The 19,607-nt window shown below is 43.8% G+C and overlaps 1 protein-coding gene across 1 annotated transcript in view; it reads right to left on the bottom strand.

Moving 5' to 3' along the window:
* The window catches only part of CDK15 (cyclin dependent kinase 15), a 104,882-nt gene extending 94,350 nt beyond the window's left edge, over positions 1-10,532 (bottom strand). Inside the window, exons 1-2 of the mRNA XM_062190028.1 lie at positions 10,466-10,532; positions 420-764 (exon numbers count right to left, since the gene is read on the bottom strand). Of these exons, the coding sequence (XP_062046012.1) occupies positions 420-539 (120 nt within the window). The 5' untranslated portion in view covers positions 540-764; positions 10,466-10,532. The remainder of the gene's footprint in view (positions 1-419; positions 765-10,465) is intronic.
* Between the last annotated feature and the right edge of the window lie 9,075 nt (positions 10,533-19,607).

The following is a 19,607-nucleotide window of genomic DNA, read 5'->3' as shown; positions in this document are numbered from 1 at the left end:
AGGTTTTGTTTGTTTTTTATTTCCATGTCCATTTAATGTATCACTTTAGGGGAATGATCTTCTAAGCACGGCATTGCTAATAATCACAAGCTAATTATCGAGAGTTTGAATCCACAGCAAAACCAACCAGTACTATCGCTTGCCTTTTGGGGTTCAGCTCAGAGAATGCCAAGAACTACATTCTCAGCCTCAAGTCCAGGGAGTTTCAAGCAGCCCAAAGCCAAGGACTATTTTTCCCTTTTGGTTTACAAGCAAGTCCCCACATTTGATAACTACAGCCATAAATTCTCTGTGACTTTAATAGAATCTGCCTTTTATTGGTTTAGACCCACCGCAGAAGAGTCAGACCTCACTCCAGAAAGGGAGGGTCTGGACTTGCTTTGTCCATAGAGAAAGCTGGTCCTCTTGGGTACAAATACCTCGAGCGCAGTCTCGGTCGTCACAGCCTGATTCCGGCAGCCGGGTACCTCGCCTCGCTCCGAACAGCGGTAGCAGCTGCATCCCGGCTGCAGGGTCTTTGCACACAGCTCTTGACCCATAATCTTCTGGGTTCAAGGAGAGAACTCGCGCTTGAACCTCTCCCCCTCCGCCTCTCCTGTCCTTGCTTGCTCCCTTTTTGCCAGAGGTCAGCAGTGTGCAGCTTTCATATGACTCACACAAGGGCTCTGCCTCGAGCAGCCTCATGACTTCAGCAGTTTTTCCTTATCAGTGCAAGAAACTCTCCATCAGAAAGGCGGCTGCTTGCCCAGCTGGGAACAAGGCGGCTAAGACGGGATGGAATAAAACCCGGCACAGTCAAGGGTCATCTTCCAGCTGTTGGTATGCAGCAGTAGGAATTCACATTGTTTTCCGGGCAATGATATTTACATGATAGCATTGATGATGATAGTGGTATTTATTAGGCTCTCCCGGCACTCAAGTGGACACACTGGGAAGTATTTTCTCCCCGCCTTTCATCTGAAAGCATTTTGGTTTCCAGATTTTTTTTTTTTTTTTTTGACAGGCAGAGTGGACAGTGAGAGACAGAGACAGAGAGAAAGGTCTTCCTTTTGCCGTTGGTTCACCCTCCAATGGCCGCCGCGGTAGCGCGCTGCGGCCGGCGCACCGCGCTGATCCGATGGCAGGAGCCAGGTGCTTATCCTGGTCTCCCATGGGGTGCAGGGCCCAAGGACTTGGGCCATCCTCCACTGCACTCCCTGGCCACAGCAGAGAGCTGGCCTGGAAGAGGGGCAACCGGGACAGGATCGGTGCCCCGACCGGGACTAGAACCCGGTGTGCCGGCGCCGCTAGGCGGAGGATTAGCCTGTTGAGCCACGGCGCCGGCCTTGGTTTCCAGATTTTAAAACAAATTTGCAACCTAGCCAATGTTAGCAGTCAACGAAACCATAGGCTCACAGAAGAGAAGAAACCTGAAGATATTCACGCCTTCTCTTTGTTTCAAGCAGCAGTGTGTCTAAGGGAGTAGTAGTCATTGGGTCATTTATTCCAAACATGGGAGTGAGTGCCCATGTTGCTCTTTCTATATGGAAAATGGAATTAGTGATGGCAGAGGGTGAAATATCTTCTTCCCTCTTTCTTTCCTTTGCCTCCTGCCTCTCTTCTTTCCATGCGAATGTCATTAATGTTTACTACATGAAACATCCTATATCAACAGCGTGATTCATTGAGGAATCGGACTCCAGCTGGTTTGCAGTCTGTGGTTTTTGAATAGGACTTCTTTCTCTGATGGACTCCTAGATATTGCCACTACAACATACTGATCTTGAAGTGAGACAGAACGTGGGATATTCACATACACACACAATCATTTTCATTAAGAGGAAATATAAGAGTTATGTCTGGTATCACAATGTTTATGGATACTTGATAACTGAACCTTATGGTTTTTTTTTAATTAAAGATTTTTATTTATTACTTTGAGAGGCAGAGCTACAGACAGAGGGAGGGACAGGGAGAAAGGTCTTCCATCCCCTGGTTCACTTCTTAAAAGCTGTAACGGCCAGAGCTGGGCTGATCCGAAGCCAGGAGCCAGGAGCTTCTTCTGGTCTCCCATGTGGGTGCAAGGGCCCAAGCACTTGTGCCATCTTCTACTGCTTTCCCAGGCCACAGGCAGAGAGCTGGATTTGAAGAGGAGCAGCTATGAGAGGACCCATATGTCCCTGGTGTCACAGGCAGAGGTTTAGCCTGCTATATGCCACAGCACAGACCCCTACAATGGCTTTTTAAAACAACTTTGAGATGACTTAATTATGGATATATATTTAAATTTTATTTCAAAGTTGCTACAACAAGAAAGACTTGAAAACAAATCAATTCAAAGATTCTCTCAAACCAGGAACATTGACAAGGAGGCTAATGACCAGATTGTATAGGGAACTACTCAATTGCAAAAATCAAATAGTCCAGATAAAAATGGGTAATAGATCTAAATAGACATTTCTCAAAGGAACACACACAAATGGCCAACAGATACATAACAAAATGCTGGACATCACTAATCATCAGGGAAATGCAAACCAAAACCATAAGGAGATATCACTTCATTCCCGTTAGATTGTCTATTATAAAAAAGACAAAAGATTATAGTGTAGGCGAGGATTGGGGAGAGAGTGAGCCCATGTTCACTGTTCCAGCCATGGTGGAAAAGTATATGGAGGTTCCTCCAAAAATTAAAAATAGAACTACTGTATGCCCTAGCAATCCTGCTACATCCAAGGGAAATGAACTCAGTCTGTGGAAGAGACGTCTGCACGCCCATGTTTACTGTAGCACTGTTCACAACAGCCAAGAAATGGGAACGATCTAACTGTCCACCGACTGATGAATGCATACAGAAAACATAGTGTATATTAATATTCACAATGGAAAATTACTCAGCCATTAACATGCATGAACTCCTGTCATTTGCAACAAAAGATGGAATTGGAGTTCGTGATGCTAAATAAGGCAGGCACAGAAAGATAGGTTCCACATTATCTGACTCACATGTGGACTCTGGAAAAGTTGACTTCATAGAAGTTGGAAATAAAGTGGTGGTTACAGGAGGCTGGGGAGAGTAGTGTTGATTGATGGATATTTAGTGAGAGTTAGAGGAATAGGTTCTGGTGTTCCATTGTACACTGGGGTAACACAGATAACAATAAAGAGCAGTATTAAAAAAAAAAAAAAACAACAGGGCAATTGTTGTGGCATAATCGGTTAAGCTGCTGAATGCGATGCCCACATCCCATATGGGCCCCGGTTCGAGCCCCAGCTGTTTCATGTCCAGTCCAGCTCCCTGCTAATGTCTTGGGAAAGCAGCAGAGGATGGCCCAAATCCTTCAGCCCCTGCACCCGCGTGGGAGACCCAGATGAAACTCCTAGTTCCTGACTTTCGCCTGGCCCAGTCCTGGCCACTTGGGGAGTGAAGCAGGGGTTGGAAGATTTTCTGTCTCTCCCTTTCTCTCTGTAACTCTGACTTTCAAATAAATGAATAAGTCTTAAAAAAAAAAAGAACTAGAAGAGAGGACTTGGAATGCTTTCATCATAAGAGCTGATACATGTTTGAGATGATAGATATATTTACACTATTATATAAGGTATATTAATAAGATATAGTATAATACTGGTATATGAGGTATAGATGTATTGAGATGTCATATGGTACTCCTTAAATATGTATAATTTTATGTGTCAGTTAAAATAAATATGGGGTAGGTGTTGTGGTACAGCAGGTTAAGCCACTGCTTGGGACATTCACATCCTGTATTACTGTGCTGGTTTGGAAGCTACTTTGCTTCCAATCCAGCTCTCAGCTAACGTGCCTGGGAGGCAGTAGATCCAGTACTTGAGTTCGTGCCAGCCCATATGGGAGACTGGGATGGAGCTCCTGGCTTCTGGCTTCAGCCTGGCCCAGCTCTGGCTGTTACAGCCATGTAGGAAGTAAACCAGAGAATGGAGGCTCTCTCTGTCACTCTGCCCTTCAAATAAATAAATCTTTTAGAAAAAAAAGTTAAAGACAAGAAATAGAAAAATAGATTAATTACATCCAAACAAACAATATTTGTCCTAAATATTGTTAGCTTTTGGCTAGTGGTCAGTGCTACGGTTTAGATGTGGTTTGTCCCCAAGGGTTCATGAGTTGGAAGATTGGTCATCAGTGTTGCAATGTTGGAGTGGTGGAATATTTTATTTGTTTGTTTTTTATTTGAAGCAGAGAGATAAAGACAGACTTATCCCACCCATTGGTTCACTCCTTAAATGCCTGCAATGGCCAGGACTGTGTCCGGTCCCCCTAGTGGAGGTCAGGGACTCAACCGGTTGAGGCAGCATCAGGAAGCTGGCATTGGGAGCCAGAGCAGGATATCAAACCCAGGCACTCTGCTGTGGGAGATGAGTGTCTTAACACCAGGCCAAACAGCCCCCTGGTGGGGGAACCTTGTAGAGGTGGGCCTGGTGGATGGGAATCAGGTCACTGTGGGCACTGCCCTTGGAAGGGATTGATACTGGTCTCAGGTCGTGAGTTAGTTGTCCCTGTAGTTAGCAAGGAGCCTACCTGGTCCCTGCCACTCTCTGGCTCCCGTCACACTATGCAGTCTCTCCCTCTGGCCACACTGCCATCTGCTGTGATGTAATAGCAATCAACAGGGCCCTCACCAGATGCCCCCTCAGATGGCGCTGCCTGTTCTTGGACTTCTAGCCTCTGCAAGTGCGAGCTAAATAAACTCCGCTGTTTACAAATGACACAGCCGCAGGTATCTTGCTATAGCAATGGAAAATGGAATAAGAAAATCAACTAACCAAGAGGGTGAAAAGCTAGTCTTCCGAGAATATTTAATGCCATGATACTTTGTCATAACATAGATGGTAGAACAGTTTATCATAATTGCCAGTTTATTCCTAAAAGGAAATTGTAAATTTTATTATGCAAAAGTTATGTACCAAATGAGGTTTAGGATGATCTTTCTCTTTCTTTTTTATCATTCAAGAGGCATTGAGACAGAGAGAGAGTGAGACAGACAGAGCTGTAAAAACCTGCCAGTTTGTTCTCAAAATGCCTGTAACAGCAGAGGCCAGGCCTACACCAGGAGGTGGAAACTCAGCCTAGGTCTCCTGTGAGGGTGGCAGGGATCCAAGCACAAGCTGACTTCTAGGGTTTGCATGAACAGGAAACTAGAATTGGGAGCTGAAGTCAAGATTCAAACCCAGGCATTCTGAACACTGGAGTCCCAAGTGGTGTCTTTTTTTTAAAGACTGATTTATTTATTTGAAAATCAGAGTTACACAGAGAGAGAAGGAGAGGCAGAGAGAGAGAAGTCTTCCATCTGCTGGTTCACTCCCCAGTTGGTTGCAATGGACGAAGCTGTGCAGATCCAAAGCCAGGAGCCAGGAGCTTCTTCCAGGTCTCCCACACAGGTGCAGGGGCCCAAGGATTTGGGCCATCTTCTACTGCTTTCCCAGGCCATAGCAGAGCGCACAATTGTTAAGTGGAGTGGCCAGGACTCGAACCGGCACCCATATGGGATGCCAGCACTGCCGGTGGCGGCTTTACCCGCCATGCCACAGCGCCAGCCCCACAGTGGTGTCTTAACCATGACAAGTGCCCATTCTGGGATGATTTTTCTTTAATTTACCTATGTTTCAGAATTTTCAATTGACCAGCATTTTTGTTAGCTCAGGAAATTACATGCTGAAGTTACAAGTATGCTGGAATAGATAAAAGAATGGATTACTGGAGCTGGCATTGTGGGGCAGTGGGTTAAGCTTCTGGCTGCAGCACTGGCATCCCATGTGGGTGCCAGTTTGTGTCCTGGCTGCTCCACTTCTGATCCAGCTTCCTGCTAATGCCCCTGGGAAAGCAGCAGAAGATGGCCCAATTCCTTGGGCCCCTGCACCCACATGAGAGACCAGGTTGAAGCTCCTGGCTCCTGTCTTTGGCCTGGCCCTGTCCTGGCCCTTGCAGCCCTTGGGGGAGTGAACCAGAGGATGGCAGATCGATTGATCTCTCTTTCTCTCTGCCTCTGCCTCTCTCTGTAACTCTGCTTTCCAAAGAAATAAATAAATCTTTTAAAAAAAAAAGTTAAAAAGAAAAAACGGGTTACTGTGCGGGAAATTATTAAATATCCTTTAGAATTTTTAAGAATTAGATAATTTATAGTCTTACTTAAGGTCAAGGAAAATTATCAGATGATTTCCTAAGATATTTTCTAGCTATGTGTCCAAAACAACACTTTTTTGTGTGTTTTAAAGGTTTATTTATTTATTTGAAAGTCAGAGTTACACAGAGAGATAAGGAGAGGCAGAGAGAGAGAGAGAGGTCTTCTATATGCCAGTTCACTCCCCAGTTGGCCACAATGGCCAGAGCTGCATTGATCTGAAGCTAGCAGCCTGGAGCTTCTTCCAGGTTTCCTACACAGGTGCAAGGGCCCAAGGACTTGGGCCATTTTCTACTGCTTTCCCAGGGCATAGCAGAGAGCCTGATGGGAAGTGGAGCAGCCAGGACTCAAACCGGTGCCCATAGGGGATGCCGGCACTGCAGGTGGCAGCTTTACCCACTACGCTGCAGCACTGGCCCCCAAAACAATACTTTTTATTACCAAATATTTCTGAATAAGGACAGGAGACGGAGATGATTTCATTTAAGATTGTGCATCAGACCCAGCTTGTGGGTCCCAAGTTTCCAGATCAGCTCGGCCAGGCCGACGCCAGTAGCCTGTGCAACTTGGTGGGGGGTGATGCCATTCTTGCTCTTCTGAAGCCGCAGTTTTGGCTACCACCTTCCATCAGCATAGAAATGGGAGCCCCTACGTGGGAGGCCCACTGCCAAGGAGAGGCCCTGGGCTCACCTGCCTCGGTGGACCCACAGAGGCTCTGGCTTCTCCAGCAACCTTACAAGGGCTGGTGACATAATCCCGAAGTGCAGGAGGCCATGGGAACAGTCCAGCATTGTGAAGCAGCCTTGTTGGCCGTGGAGCTGAGGCCTGCCCAGGAACACCTGCATTTATTGGCTCCGCCCCTCTCCCTCTGGGATGGCACACACCTCCCCTTCTCCTCCTGCTTCACGCCCTGTTGCCAGAGAATCTGTGTTAAGACAAATGGTAGCCGTTTCTTAATTAGCAGTAAGATTGGTGGTATCGATAATTGTAGGCTAAGCTTTCCACCCACCATGTTTCTAGCAGATCCTTTTTCACTTTCTCAAGCGGTATGATTCCAAACTATTATGTTTAGCTGAAAATTTGCACGTTTTTCTCATCTTCACAGTCTGTCTATTGTATCTAGTCAACTTTTTAGGAATTATGGCCTAATTAATAACCTCTCTAGAATATGGAGATTATGACAATCATTTAACAGATTATAACATGAGGAGTAATATGAAATCTGTGTCAGAAACATTCAAAATAACCCATATATATCCACACAATGCAGTAATATGCAGCTTATCAAAAGAATGAATTCTGTATATAATGATATGGAGTGATCACCAAAATACATCATGCAGAATGGTGTCTATAGCATGCCTCTTGTAGCAAAGAAATGACAGAAAATGAAGGGTAGTCAGTAGCCTTACCAATGGTACCAATATTATTGTTATTATTTTGAATGTATTATAGGACAGAAGATATTTCTTTTTATCATTTATTGCTAGCTTTATGGATGAGAGCCCCTTGACAGACAGATTAACAAGAGAAAAATCTACAAATGTGTTTAATGCAAGTTCACTTGGCACAGGAGCCTTCAGCAATGAAGGCCCAAAGAAGCAGAGGAATCTGTGTATTTTTGTTATAAGCTTAAGAAAGAAGTGAGAGTTGTAAAAGGGAGGACAAAGGGTCCAATCTAAAGTCGTAAATGGGGAACTTCGCAGGGGCTGCTTGCTCAGATACCCTCAGCCCCTCTGTGTCTTGAAGGGTAAGGCTGCTCCATTCCTCTGGGTGTCAGGAAGTCATTGCTAGAATTAAGTCCTATGATTGCTTTAGAAGACAGTCTGCCTAGGTTTTACAGTCTGCTTCCGGGGAGAAAGGATAAAAGGATGAGAACGACTTTTCTGATTCTGTTGTTTCCTCAAATGCCAAGCTGCCATATTTTGGGGTAGCACATCCTGAACCCCATCACAACTACAGATGTATCTTAGACTGAAAAAATCATTCTCATACCATTAGATATCTAACTTTTCAACGTAAGTGCTAATAGACATAATATTAATGCAAAGAAATTAAGTAAAAGTTATGTGATCTTAAACTTGATTTGGAAATATCAACTTACGATGTTTTTTTCCTTAAAAATAAAAAAGTTCTGTCAAGAAAAAAAAAGACAGAAAAACAATAACAACTCAATGGCAATGAGTAACCCTAACGCTCCATTTTTGGTCTCTCACTACCATTTTCCAGTAAAAAGTACCAAACATCCATGGGGAAGTGATGCATTCCAGGCTATCTTTCTTGTCAAAAAGCAAAGAAATGCTCAAGAAAGATGTTCCATACTCATCCTAAGCCAATGAGAGTCAGATCAACAGAACATGGTGCCAACTTCAAAGGGATTCTCATTGGCTAAAGATAGGACAATCTGAGGGTCAAAAAGAGTAACGGCTGCAATGGATTGAAACACATGAAACTGTAAAATCCGTAACTTTATGATTCAAAACAAAACGGTCACTTGGAGGTTTCTAATGTGCACACTTATAACATGAATATTGATAGAAGAGAAAAAAGCAAGGGTTTTTTGGTCATTTTTTTACAAATTGTTTCTGTGGGGTCATTAAATAGTTAAGGAGGGGAAAGATCTTCCTCATGGGAGGAATTCCAGCTAATAAATGGAGGAGCAAAGAAAGAAGCAGAAAGTTCCGATCATGCGATCCCTAATGCAATGAAGGATCTCAGCAAACAATCCTCAGTGGCCGCTAAAGTCGTTAGGTGAAAGATTGATGAGGAGACTTGCAATGGAGGGGTCAGGCAGACACCATCTGAGCCCACTGCCCAGTCTCAGCTTTACTGTGTTTGTGCTATCCAGACATGATGTGCCTTCTGATCTGGTGTACCAGGAAATACATGGGGACGGCTCTGATGTATTTTTGACTAATAAATAAATAAATAAATAAACCTAAATTGAATCCATTTTCCAGATCTAAAACCGAATTATAAGAATGCAGAGGACAGAGAAGTTAACAGCACAAAGAATCAAACAGCCAAATCCGGAGGACAAATGGCTCTGACAAGTTTCCCTAACACATCAGTGCCATTAAAACAGAAGAAAGCTAAATGGACTTAAGGTGCAACAACCAAATGCAATATATAAATGTTGCTTGAATCCTACCTTTCCTTAACAAATCCTGTAAAATGACATTCTGAGATACAAATAGAAATGTTTGATATGGTATTAGATGATTTTAAGAATTTATTTTAAATTTTAGATCCTGTGGCTAGAGATGGCTACTGAAATATTTACAGGTAGAAATACTTATAGGTAGTTAAAATACTCCAGAAAAACCATGGTAGAAATAGAAAACACGAAATCGGTAAAAATATTGATAATTGTTGATGCTGGGTGGGCTGCATGAACGTTCGTTTCTGTGTATTTAAGGATTGTGTCCCAGCTGGCATTGTTGCATAACCTGTAAAGCCAGTGCCTGCAATGCCGGCATCCCATGTGGGCTCTGCATCAGGAACTGGCTGCACTATTTCTGATCCAGCTCCCTGCTAATGGCCTGGGAAAGCAGTGGAAGATGGCCCAAGTGCTTGGGCCCCTGCACCCACATGGAAGACCCTGAAGACGCTTCTGGCTCCTGGCTTTGGCCTGGCTCAGCCCTAGCCATTGTGGCCATCTGGGGAGTGAACCAGAGGATAGAAGATCTCTTTCTGTCTATCCCTCTCTCTCTGCCATTCTGCCTTCAACTTACATAAATCTTTTTCAAAAAAGAGAGAGAATTTTCTAGAGAAATAGAAAACAAAAGCAAAAACAATTTTTGAATGAACAGGTAGAAAAAATATTTTAAGAAACATTCACACAAAATGCATACATTTGATTACTTATTTCTTTATATTCCTGCTTGCTGCTAACAAGGGTGGGGAAGCTTTCATTAAAAGTTTATCAATCATCATCATCATTGTCATGTGTGCCAGCCCCGTGCTGGCTCAGGAGACTGAACCTCACGCTAACAAGACAGCAAGGTAGGGACCGTTATTATCCTATTGTGCCTATAACACCATTATAGGCATAGGTGGCTTTTTTTTCTTAAATCTCACTTATACATTCATGGTCTTTCCTGACATCATATCATTGCATATTAGTGTGCTATTTTGTTCACTTGTACTGAATTTTCACAGAGAATTTGATATTATAAATTCCAGGTAAGGCTCAAAGCTGGTGACTTCTGTAAAAAGGAATGTGGAACAAGTTGGCCATATTTCCAGATTCCCAAATTCTTGCTGATTTAGGAAGATGATTTCTGGAGCTCTGGGAATTTCTGCACAGAAATGCCAAATGTCCTACTTACCATGCTTAGTTTTCTAAGTTGTGATTCCGCGCTTCTGGCCCTGTCTCGGGATTTCTCCACATCTGGGCCTTCGCAGCTGCAAGAGTAGTTGACCTGTTGTGGATCAAAACTCTACTGCAAACGGAACGTTCAAGAATGCCAAGTGATTCCATATGTGCAGGTTCACATTCTAAATCTACTAGAAAGCAATGACAGGTTAAAAAAGACATGTCATAGGCAAGGAAGGAAATCTAATTGCAAGGTGTTCTTGTGACAGAATGGCTTAGCTTATGAAACAGTGCAATTATACTGAACACTATACCCTTAAAAAGACCTGTTACCTAAATCTGGAAAGTCATGCAGATGCAGAGAAAGTGGAAGACTTCCTATTTCACACTAAGCAAAACAAAGGACATTATGCTTTTTCAGACTAGATATTTTCTTTGTCATCCATTGTGCGTGTGGGATTGCTGGTTTAATGTATTGAGTCTGAAGGGACTGAGGGAAAGTTTCAGAAATGACTTGCCTTTATGATTTGGTCCCCACTTCAGTGGGGGCACCAGTTTTATATTTAATTTTTCGCTTTCAATGTAGCAGCGTGTTTTTTTAAATGAATGAATAAACCACAGTGAGACCCTTAGGGAGTCCAAATCTGACCACAGATAGAAACAAGGTGACAATAATAATAAGGCTATTCCTTGTATTTTTTCATAGTCACTCTGTCACCAAACATATTCAATAATTTGTCCCAGGCCAGACAAGATTTGACAGAACCAGGGTTTAAACCCAGGCAAAAACACTTGTTCTCAAACAGTACTTTATACATTGTATGTCTGTGTGGGTGCAAACTGTTGAAATCTTTACTTAGTCTAGAGTTGGTCTTCTGTATATAAAGATAATTAAAAATGAATCTTAATGAAGAATAGAATGAGAGAGTAGGAGGTGAGACGGGAGTAGGGCTGGGAGGGTGGGTATGGGAGGAAGAAGTGCTATATTCCTAAAGCTGTACCTATGAAATTTGCATTCATTAAATAAAAGCTTTAAGGGGCCGGTGTTGTGGCATAGCTGGTAAAGCTGCCGCCTGCAGTGCTGGCATCCCTTGTGGGCGACGGTTTGAGATTCGGCTGCTCCACGATCTGGCTCTCTGCTATAGCCTGGGAAAGCAGTAGAAGATGGCCCAAGCCCTTGGGCCCCTGTATCCATGTGGGAGACCCAGAAGAAGCTCCTGGCTCCTGGCTTTGGATCAGCACAGCTCAGGCTGTTGTGGCCAATTAGGGAGTGAACCAGCAGATGGAAGACCTCTCTCTCTCTCTCTCTCTGCCTCTGCCTCTCTTTCTCTCTCTGTGTAACTGACTTTCAAATAAATAACTAAATTTAAAAAAAAAAAGACATAGGAGACAAAAACTGGTGACAGCACATTTAAAAAAAATAAATGAAAGCTTAAAAAAAAAAAAAACCCAAAGCAGAACAGCTCCAAAGTTCACACTTTTTTTTTTTTGTAGATTTTTATTTATTTATTTGACAGGTAGAATTACAGACAGTGAGAGAGAGAGACAGAGAGAAAGGTCTTCCTTCTGTTGGTTCACTCCCCAGATGGTCGCAACGGACAGTGCTGTGCCGATCTGAAGCCAGGAGCCAGGTGCTTCTTCCTGGTCTCCCATGCAGGTGCAGGGGCCCAAGCACCTGGGCCATCCTCCACTGCCTTCCCGGGCCACAGCAGAGAGCTGGACTGGAAGAGGAGCAACCGGGACTAGAACCCAGCACCCATATGGGATGCTGGCACCGCAGGCGGAGGATTAACCAAGTGAGCCATGGTGCCGGCCCCAAAGTTCACACTTTTAACCTACTTAACTATTTTCCTTTTTTTTTTTTTTTTTTAAGATTTATTTATTTATTTGAAAGGCAGAGTTACACACACACACACACACAGAGAGAGAGAGAGAGAGAGAGAGAGAGAGAGATCTTCTATCCACTGGTTCACTTCCCAAGTGGCCGCAACAGCCAGAGCTGCACCGATCCAAAACCAGGAGCCAGGAGCTTCCTCCAGGTCTCCTACACGGGTGCAGGGGCCCAAGGATTTGGGCCATCTTCTGTTTTATCAGGCCATAGCAGAAAGCTGGATCAGAAGTGAAGCAGCCAGGACTCGAACCAGCACCCATATGGGATGCTGGCATTGCTGGCAGCGGCTTTAACCCGCTATGCCACAGCACTGGCCCCTATTTTCCTTAATATAATTTAAGAATGGGATGATAATCAGTCATACCAAGGAGTCTTCAAGTGTGTGTTTGGTCATTCCTTCATTAGGCATTTCACCAAACATTTTTTTTAAAGCAGTTCTAAACTTCATACACATTATCTCATTTAATTTATGATACAGATATTTATTCCCCAAATTCAGATGAGAAAACTGGGGATTATCCAAGGTTTTTTTCTTTTGTTGTTTGTTTTTTTGTTTTGTTTTGTTTTGTTTTGTTTTTTTTAGAATGTCATTGTAAGAATTAGAATTTAAATCCACTGGTATTGACAAACCCTATGCTCTTAACTGTGTTTGCACACAACGAACTCAGCGAGGAGCTGAGAGTAAGCACCGTGGCCCCTAACACAGTCCAGTGCACTGTTGCCTTGTGTGTGCAAGTGGTTGCTTCCTGGTACTTAGAATGATAGTTCCAACTCCCGTGAAAGAACTTCCTCCATACGCAGCCTTCGAAAAAATCGAGGCCAAGTTGAGCTTCCTCCACCTGCTGTCTTCAGTTCCAGGCCTGTCTATGCAGCAGTCCCTCAGTCAATGAATAATCAAAGCAATTTGTCCCCTATAGCCTGTTGACTACAGAACAAGACACCGCCGTAGAACTTGTCATAGTCAATTTCTGTGAAATGCATTAAAATGCTCCCATTACCTACTCTGACATCCCCTTAAAGTTCACTGCTGTGTCAGAGTGAAGCGGTCAAGGCTGGAAATCCATCCTTCGCTCGCTGATGCTCAGCACGCGTCACAGTACTGCAAGCAGTGGCGTTTGACAGCTGTTTAAAACCATGTCACGCAAGTTATCAGTGCTTTAAAATATGCGTGCCCACAAACACATGCAGGTTACAAACACCTGGCTTGTAAATTTCTGATACCTGCAAATTGTGTGGGAGACCCTCTGAGCTCCCTGTCCCTGGCTCAAACCCAGGGTGCCTGGGCCCCTTCTGGCTGCCCTCATGCCTGAGAGAATACAGCCTCGTACCGACAGCACCACTCGGTGGCCAGGATGGAGAACTGGCCGAATCCACTTTCCCTCCCTCCCAACTTAGCTCCTCCAGAAGCTGCCCTTCCAAAACTCCAAACCCGATCCCCGCCACCCCTATCTTCCTTGGACTTTAGTACTCACAGACAAGTCGATTGCATCTCGGACCTTCTTTTTTTGTGTGTATAAGCGGCCTTTTGTTTACTTTTAAATTTTTTTAAATTTATTTGAAAGGGGTAGGGGGATAGCTTCTCTCTGCCGGTGTACTCTCCAAATGCCCACAACAGACAGGGCGAGGCCAGTCTGAAGCCAGGAGCCGGAACCCTATCTGGGTCTTCCATGTGGGTGACAGGGACTCAGGTACTTGTGCCATCCCCTGCTGCTTTCTAGGTGTGCGTTATCAGGAAGATGGAACTGGAAGGGGAACCAGGGCTTGCACCCTGAAATGTAGAGGAATGGGCACATTGATTAGGCCCACACCTAACCTCAGAAATTCAGTCCCCTCCTTGCTCCTAGTCCCAGTGGTCAGTTTGCCCCTGTCCATAGCAGGGCCTTCTGTAACAGCCAGGAGTGCGGGTAGAGACCCAGAGTAACAAAAGAAAACTGACCAGAGACAGACACACAGACTGCGATTGAGAAGGAACCAATCTCTTAGCTTCAGGGGCTGCCTTGGGCAGCTTCCTCCCTCACTGTTTCCCACAGGAACTCGGCTTGAGATGAGGCACAAGGAGGCACTAAAAACACCGAGTAATTACGAGGAATAGGCCGCAGTGCGCTGGCCGCGGCGGCCATTGGAGGGTGAACCAACGGCAAAGGAAGACCTTTCTCTCTGTCTCTCTCTCACTGTCCACTCTGCCTGTCAAAAAAAAAAAAAAAAGAAAAAGAAAAAAGAAAAAAAAAGAATAATAAATAAAGGGGTCAGCATTCTGGCCGCCACTTGCGACGCATTCATCCCATATCTGAGTGCTGGTTCTAGTCTCCGCTACGCTGCTTCCAATCCAGCGCCCTGCTAATGTGTCTGGGGAAGCAGCAGAGGGTGGCCCAAGTGGCTGGGCCCCTGCGCCCACGTGGCAGACCCAGATGCAGGTGCTGGCTCATGGCTTTGGCCAGGCCCAGCTCCAGGTGGTATAGCTATGGGGAGTGAACCAGCAGATGGACGATTTCTGTCTTCCTCTCTTTGTCATCTTTCAAATAAAATAAACCTTTAAAAATGACAAAGTATTTCTGATATTATATTTCTAAAAATCATGACTAAAAATTTAAATGAAAACTACACATAAAAATCTGTGATCGGGGCTGGCATTTGTGGCTTAGCAGGTAAAGCCACCGCCTGCAGTGCCAGCATCCCATATGGGCACCGGTTTGAGTGCCAACTGCTCCACTTCCAATCCAGCTCTCTGCTATGGCCTGGGAAAGCAGGAGAAGATGGCCCAAGTCCTTGGGCCCCTGCACCTACGTGGGAGACCAGGTTGAAGCTCCTGGCTCCTGGCTTTGGATCAGTGCAGCTCTGGCCGTTGCGGCCAATGGAGAGTAAACCATCGGATGGAAGATCTCTCTCTCTCTCTCTGCCTCTCCTCTCTCTGTGTAACTCTGACTTTCAAATAAATAATCTTTAAAAAAAATCCATGATCAACAAAATGCAGTATTTTAAATAAATACAAGTGGTTCGTCTGTTTGACAACCATGTGTCATGTACAAAGGAAACAGCGGGTTCCAATCATCTTAGATTCCCAGGCTGGTGGCTTCCACCCTCCAACCCAGACCTTCCCCTCTACCCCCAGCTCTCAGCTTAGGGCAGGTTCATAAGGGTTGAGAGTAGTGTGAGAACAGACTGACAACCTGGGGCTTTATATATAGCTATTTTTCCAAACTGTAGGGCTTTTATTAACTTTTTCCACTTGACTCAAACTCAATATGGGAGAACTTTTGATCGGCGAACGAAAAAGGGCATAAGTTTCCTTTTGCATGCCTTCCTGTCTGTGCTCCACAACTCCACAACTTCCATGGCAATCCTCACCCCGTCCCTTAAACCTGCTTTTCTCTAAGCACCAGCTTTCATGAAAGGCAACTCACTGGTACCAAGGATTTTTCTTCTTGTCTTTTTAATTACAAAATATTGCGAAAATATTGCTTGCAGCTAGGGACATTACAAGTCAAATATCACTTGTAAATTAGTTCAGGAACTAAACTGCTATTTACCTCACTGTGTCTAGGGGAAACATGTTCTAAGTTTCAAACAATTTATTTGCAAATAAGTATTTGAAATATGATTTTTATAGGTTTAGGAACCTAATGTTTAAGTGCTTATAAAATGTATGTTATACATTGTAATGAAAAAAAGAGATTGTCTCCAATTACTGCTCTTGATTTTTTTTTAAAAAAGATTTACTTTTATTTATTTGAAAGGCAGAATTACAGAGAGAGGGAGAGACAGAGAGAGAGAGAGAGAGGTCTTCCATCTGCTGGTTCACTCCCCAAAAGGTCGCAATGGCCAGAGCTGCGCCGATCTGAAGCCAGGAGCCAGGAGCTTCTTCTGGGTCTCCCATGTGGGAGCACTTGGGCCACCTTCCACTGCTTTCCCTGGCATATTAGCAGGGAGCTGGAACGGAAGTAGAACAGCCAGGACATGAAGCAGTGCCCATATGGGATGCTGATGTTGCAGGTGGCAGTTTAACCCACTACGCCACAATGCCAGCCCCACTGTTCTTGATTTTTAAGCCAAAAAAAGTGACTTGTAATATCCAGCCTGAGATTTCAATGTGAGGACGTGGCAATAGGATAGGTTTTGTCAATAAAACAGAGACAAGGAAAGAATAAGAGAGAGAAGTGTAACATATTAGGCACATATTGCATATAAATAATTCAGACATAGAAGCAAATTTTTATTTAGGTATAGATATTTAAGTTTCATTAAATATGCTTGCTATAATGTCTAATTACTTGTATGTCATGGTACAAGATGTATGAATATATGTCTCAACTATTCCCACATAGCATGTGCTTCCATTCTAAAAATAACACATTAGCATCTGCTTACCTACAGCTGGTGATTAGTCATTCAATCTGCTAATTGTGTTTTGGTATGAGATTAGTAGACATGTTCCTATTTAAATCATTCCTCCAAGTGACCACATGTCATCAGCAAGCCTTTGCTTCTCATTCTCGTCATTAGCTTCTTGCACTGAAGCTCAGCCACGGAGTCAAGTGCTCCCAGATGTCAGTGACAACCGGATGCCCCTCTGCTAAAATCTCAGCCACTTAGAAATTCAGTATTTAATTTTTAAAAATAATGATCTCAGTGGTTCTTAACTATTCTTTTTAACTTGAGAGAGAAAACAATCTATTCAGAAAGGACTAAAACTGTTACACACACACACACACAGTCTCTATGTTAATGGTTTAGTAGAGTAAGATACATAGACCACAACTATCCTTTGAAAGCCTGGAAGTTCATTCTATACAATATTTTTATTTAAAAACTTATTTATCTTCATTTTGTTTGAAAAGCAGAGAGAGAGAGAGAGAGAGAGAGAGAATATCTTCCATCTGCTGGCTTACTCTCTAAATGCTCACAATGGTCAGGGCTGGGCTGAGCCAGGCCAAAGCCAGGAGCTAGGTCTCCCATGGAGGTTGCAGGGATCCAAGTACTTGAACCATCATCTGATGGCTCCCAGTGTGTATTAGCAAGAAGCAGATTGGAAGCAGAGTAGTTGGAACTGGACCCCAGGTACTCTGATATGGGATGTGGGCATCCGAAGTGGTAACAATCTATTATGCTATCATGACCACGCCACCAGATCTCAGCCTATTCCATCTGCATTTCAGGAATAATTATACGAAATATGCAAGTGGATGAAATATGCATATGAAGCACATTTTAATAACATATTATAAAATATATTTATTGCAATATTATTAAAATTAAGCTCCCAAACCATTCCTCCCTGAGTTGGCATCACATACCCTCCAACATACTCATGCTCTAGAAAGACAAGCCATTGCCTTCTGTCCTTTTAACCTTGGACAGCAGGAAGATTCATGTATTCTATGACTCTTGAGGGTAGGAAAGTGGAAGAACCCTCCTTAGTTCCACCCAATGGGCAGTCACTCAGAGGCTTCAGCCTAGAACTAATGGCAGTCAGTTCAGCTGGCAAAAGAGGCAAGTATGTACATCTATTTTAATAAACAGTATTTCAATGAATTGTTAAATTGTTAAATCTCAATAAGCAAGTTTACTGGACAGTCACTAAAGTGCAAGGTACGGTGTTGATCTCAAGAGATTAAAAAATGAGTAGAACAGTCTTGGAGCTTGGACTTAAACAAGGGAGACAAGGTTTGTAAATGACTGTAATATATGCCATGATGAAAGGTTTGCAGGTGTATTCAACCTAGACTGTGCACCGACAGTGTTCATATCTTCTCATCTTTTCTTTTTAGCTCATTATTCTTTCCAACAGGAACCCTAAGTTTGCTATCATTCTATCTATTTGTTTTCTGAAATTCTTGGGCTTGGGGTTTCTATTCTGTGCCTTGACCTCACAACTTCTCCAACTACTGCCCCAGTGTCTGATTCCACTTCACAGCAGACCTTCGTGCAGAAGGTTTCTTCATTTCCTCATTTCCTGTTCTCCAACTCACCCCAGTAAAGCTTCTGCTGCTCCAACAAACCTGCTTTTATCAAGTCACCAGGGGGTCCATGCTACCAACACCCGAAGGATTAGGTCTTAGCTTCCTTTACTCTCCGGCAGCACTCAATGTCATTGGTCACAGCGCCATTCTTGAAAGCCTCTTTGATCTCTGTGAACTGGGCACTTTCTGGTTCTCCTCCTACATCCTCATGGACTTCTCCACAGTCATCTTGGCTGGTTTCTCCTCCCCTGCTCTTCTTCCACATTTGGTGGCCCTAGGGCTCAGTTCAGGCTTTATGGAGATGCCCTAGTGACACTTCCCTCCTGGGTAATTTCACCTAGTCCCATGGTTTTGAATGGTACTTGTAACTCTCAAATCCCCAGCTTCTCTCTAGGATACCAGCTGCCTATGTGACATTTCTCTTTGCCTAAAAGGTATCCCAAAGTCAAAATCCCGAAATCAAAATCAGACTCTTAGACCATACCAAGATGCTTGCTTCTCCTTAGTTTTCTCCAGTTCAGAAAATGGAATTTCCACCAATCAGTTGCTTAAGGAAGTAACCCCAGCCTACATACAAATCAAATCTTATTTCTAATCCATCACTAAATCATGTCAATTCTAACTCCAGAGAATAACTCAAATCTACTCATATCTAATTCTCTATTCATACTGCTGCCAAAAACAAAAATCACAGCAAATTCAGTTTGAAGACCTTGGTTGGCTTTATTTTACAATTCCAGAATCATGGATTACTTCATTCCGTGAAATAAAACAAGTGTTCGATGGGCTAAGCATAAGAGGTTGGCTTTATAGACAGAGAAGAGCTGAAAAAGTAGAAATAAAGAACAAAAACAGATGGGTCATTTCAAACTTACTTTTCCTGTAAGGTGGGGGCAGGGAGACAGAATATCAGGTTACTTCAGGTCACCTGTTTGTAAAAATTAAAGCAGAGGGAATGGGGCCACGGTTGTGGGGCACAGGTTAATCCAGTGTCACATGTGAGCACTAGTTCAAGTCCCAGCCACTCCACTTCTGATCCAGCTCCCTGTTAATGTGGTTGGGAAAGCAGCAGAAGATAGCTCAAGTGCTTGGGCCTCTGTCACCCATAAGGGACCCAGATGGAGTCCCAGGCTGCTGGCTTCCGCCTGACCCAGCCCCACCCTTTGTAGCAATTTGGGAACTGAACTAGTGGGTAGAAGATCTCTCTGTATCTCTCCTTCTCCTTCTGTAACTCTGCCTTTTGATAAATAAATAAATCTCAAAAGAGTAGGGGCTGGTGCTGTGGCTTAGCGGGTAAAGCTGCCACC

This window comes from Lepus europaeus, chromosome 1 (genome assembly GCF_033115175.1).
Source record: "Lepus europaeus isolate LE1 chromosome 1, mLepTim1.pri, whole genome shotgun sequence".
Classification (NCBI taxonomy): Eukaryota; Metazoa; Chordata; class Mammalia; order Lagomorpha; family Leporidae; genus Lepus; species Lepus europaeus.
This window is presented reverse-complemented; position numbering and strand designations above follow the sequence as displayed.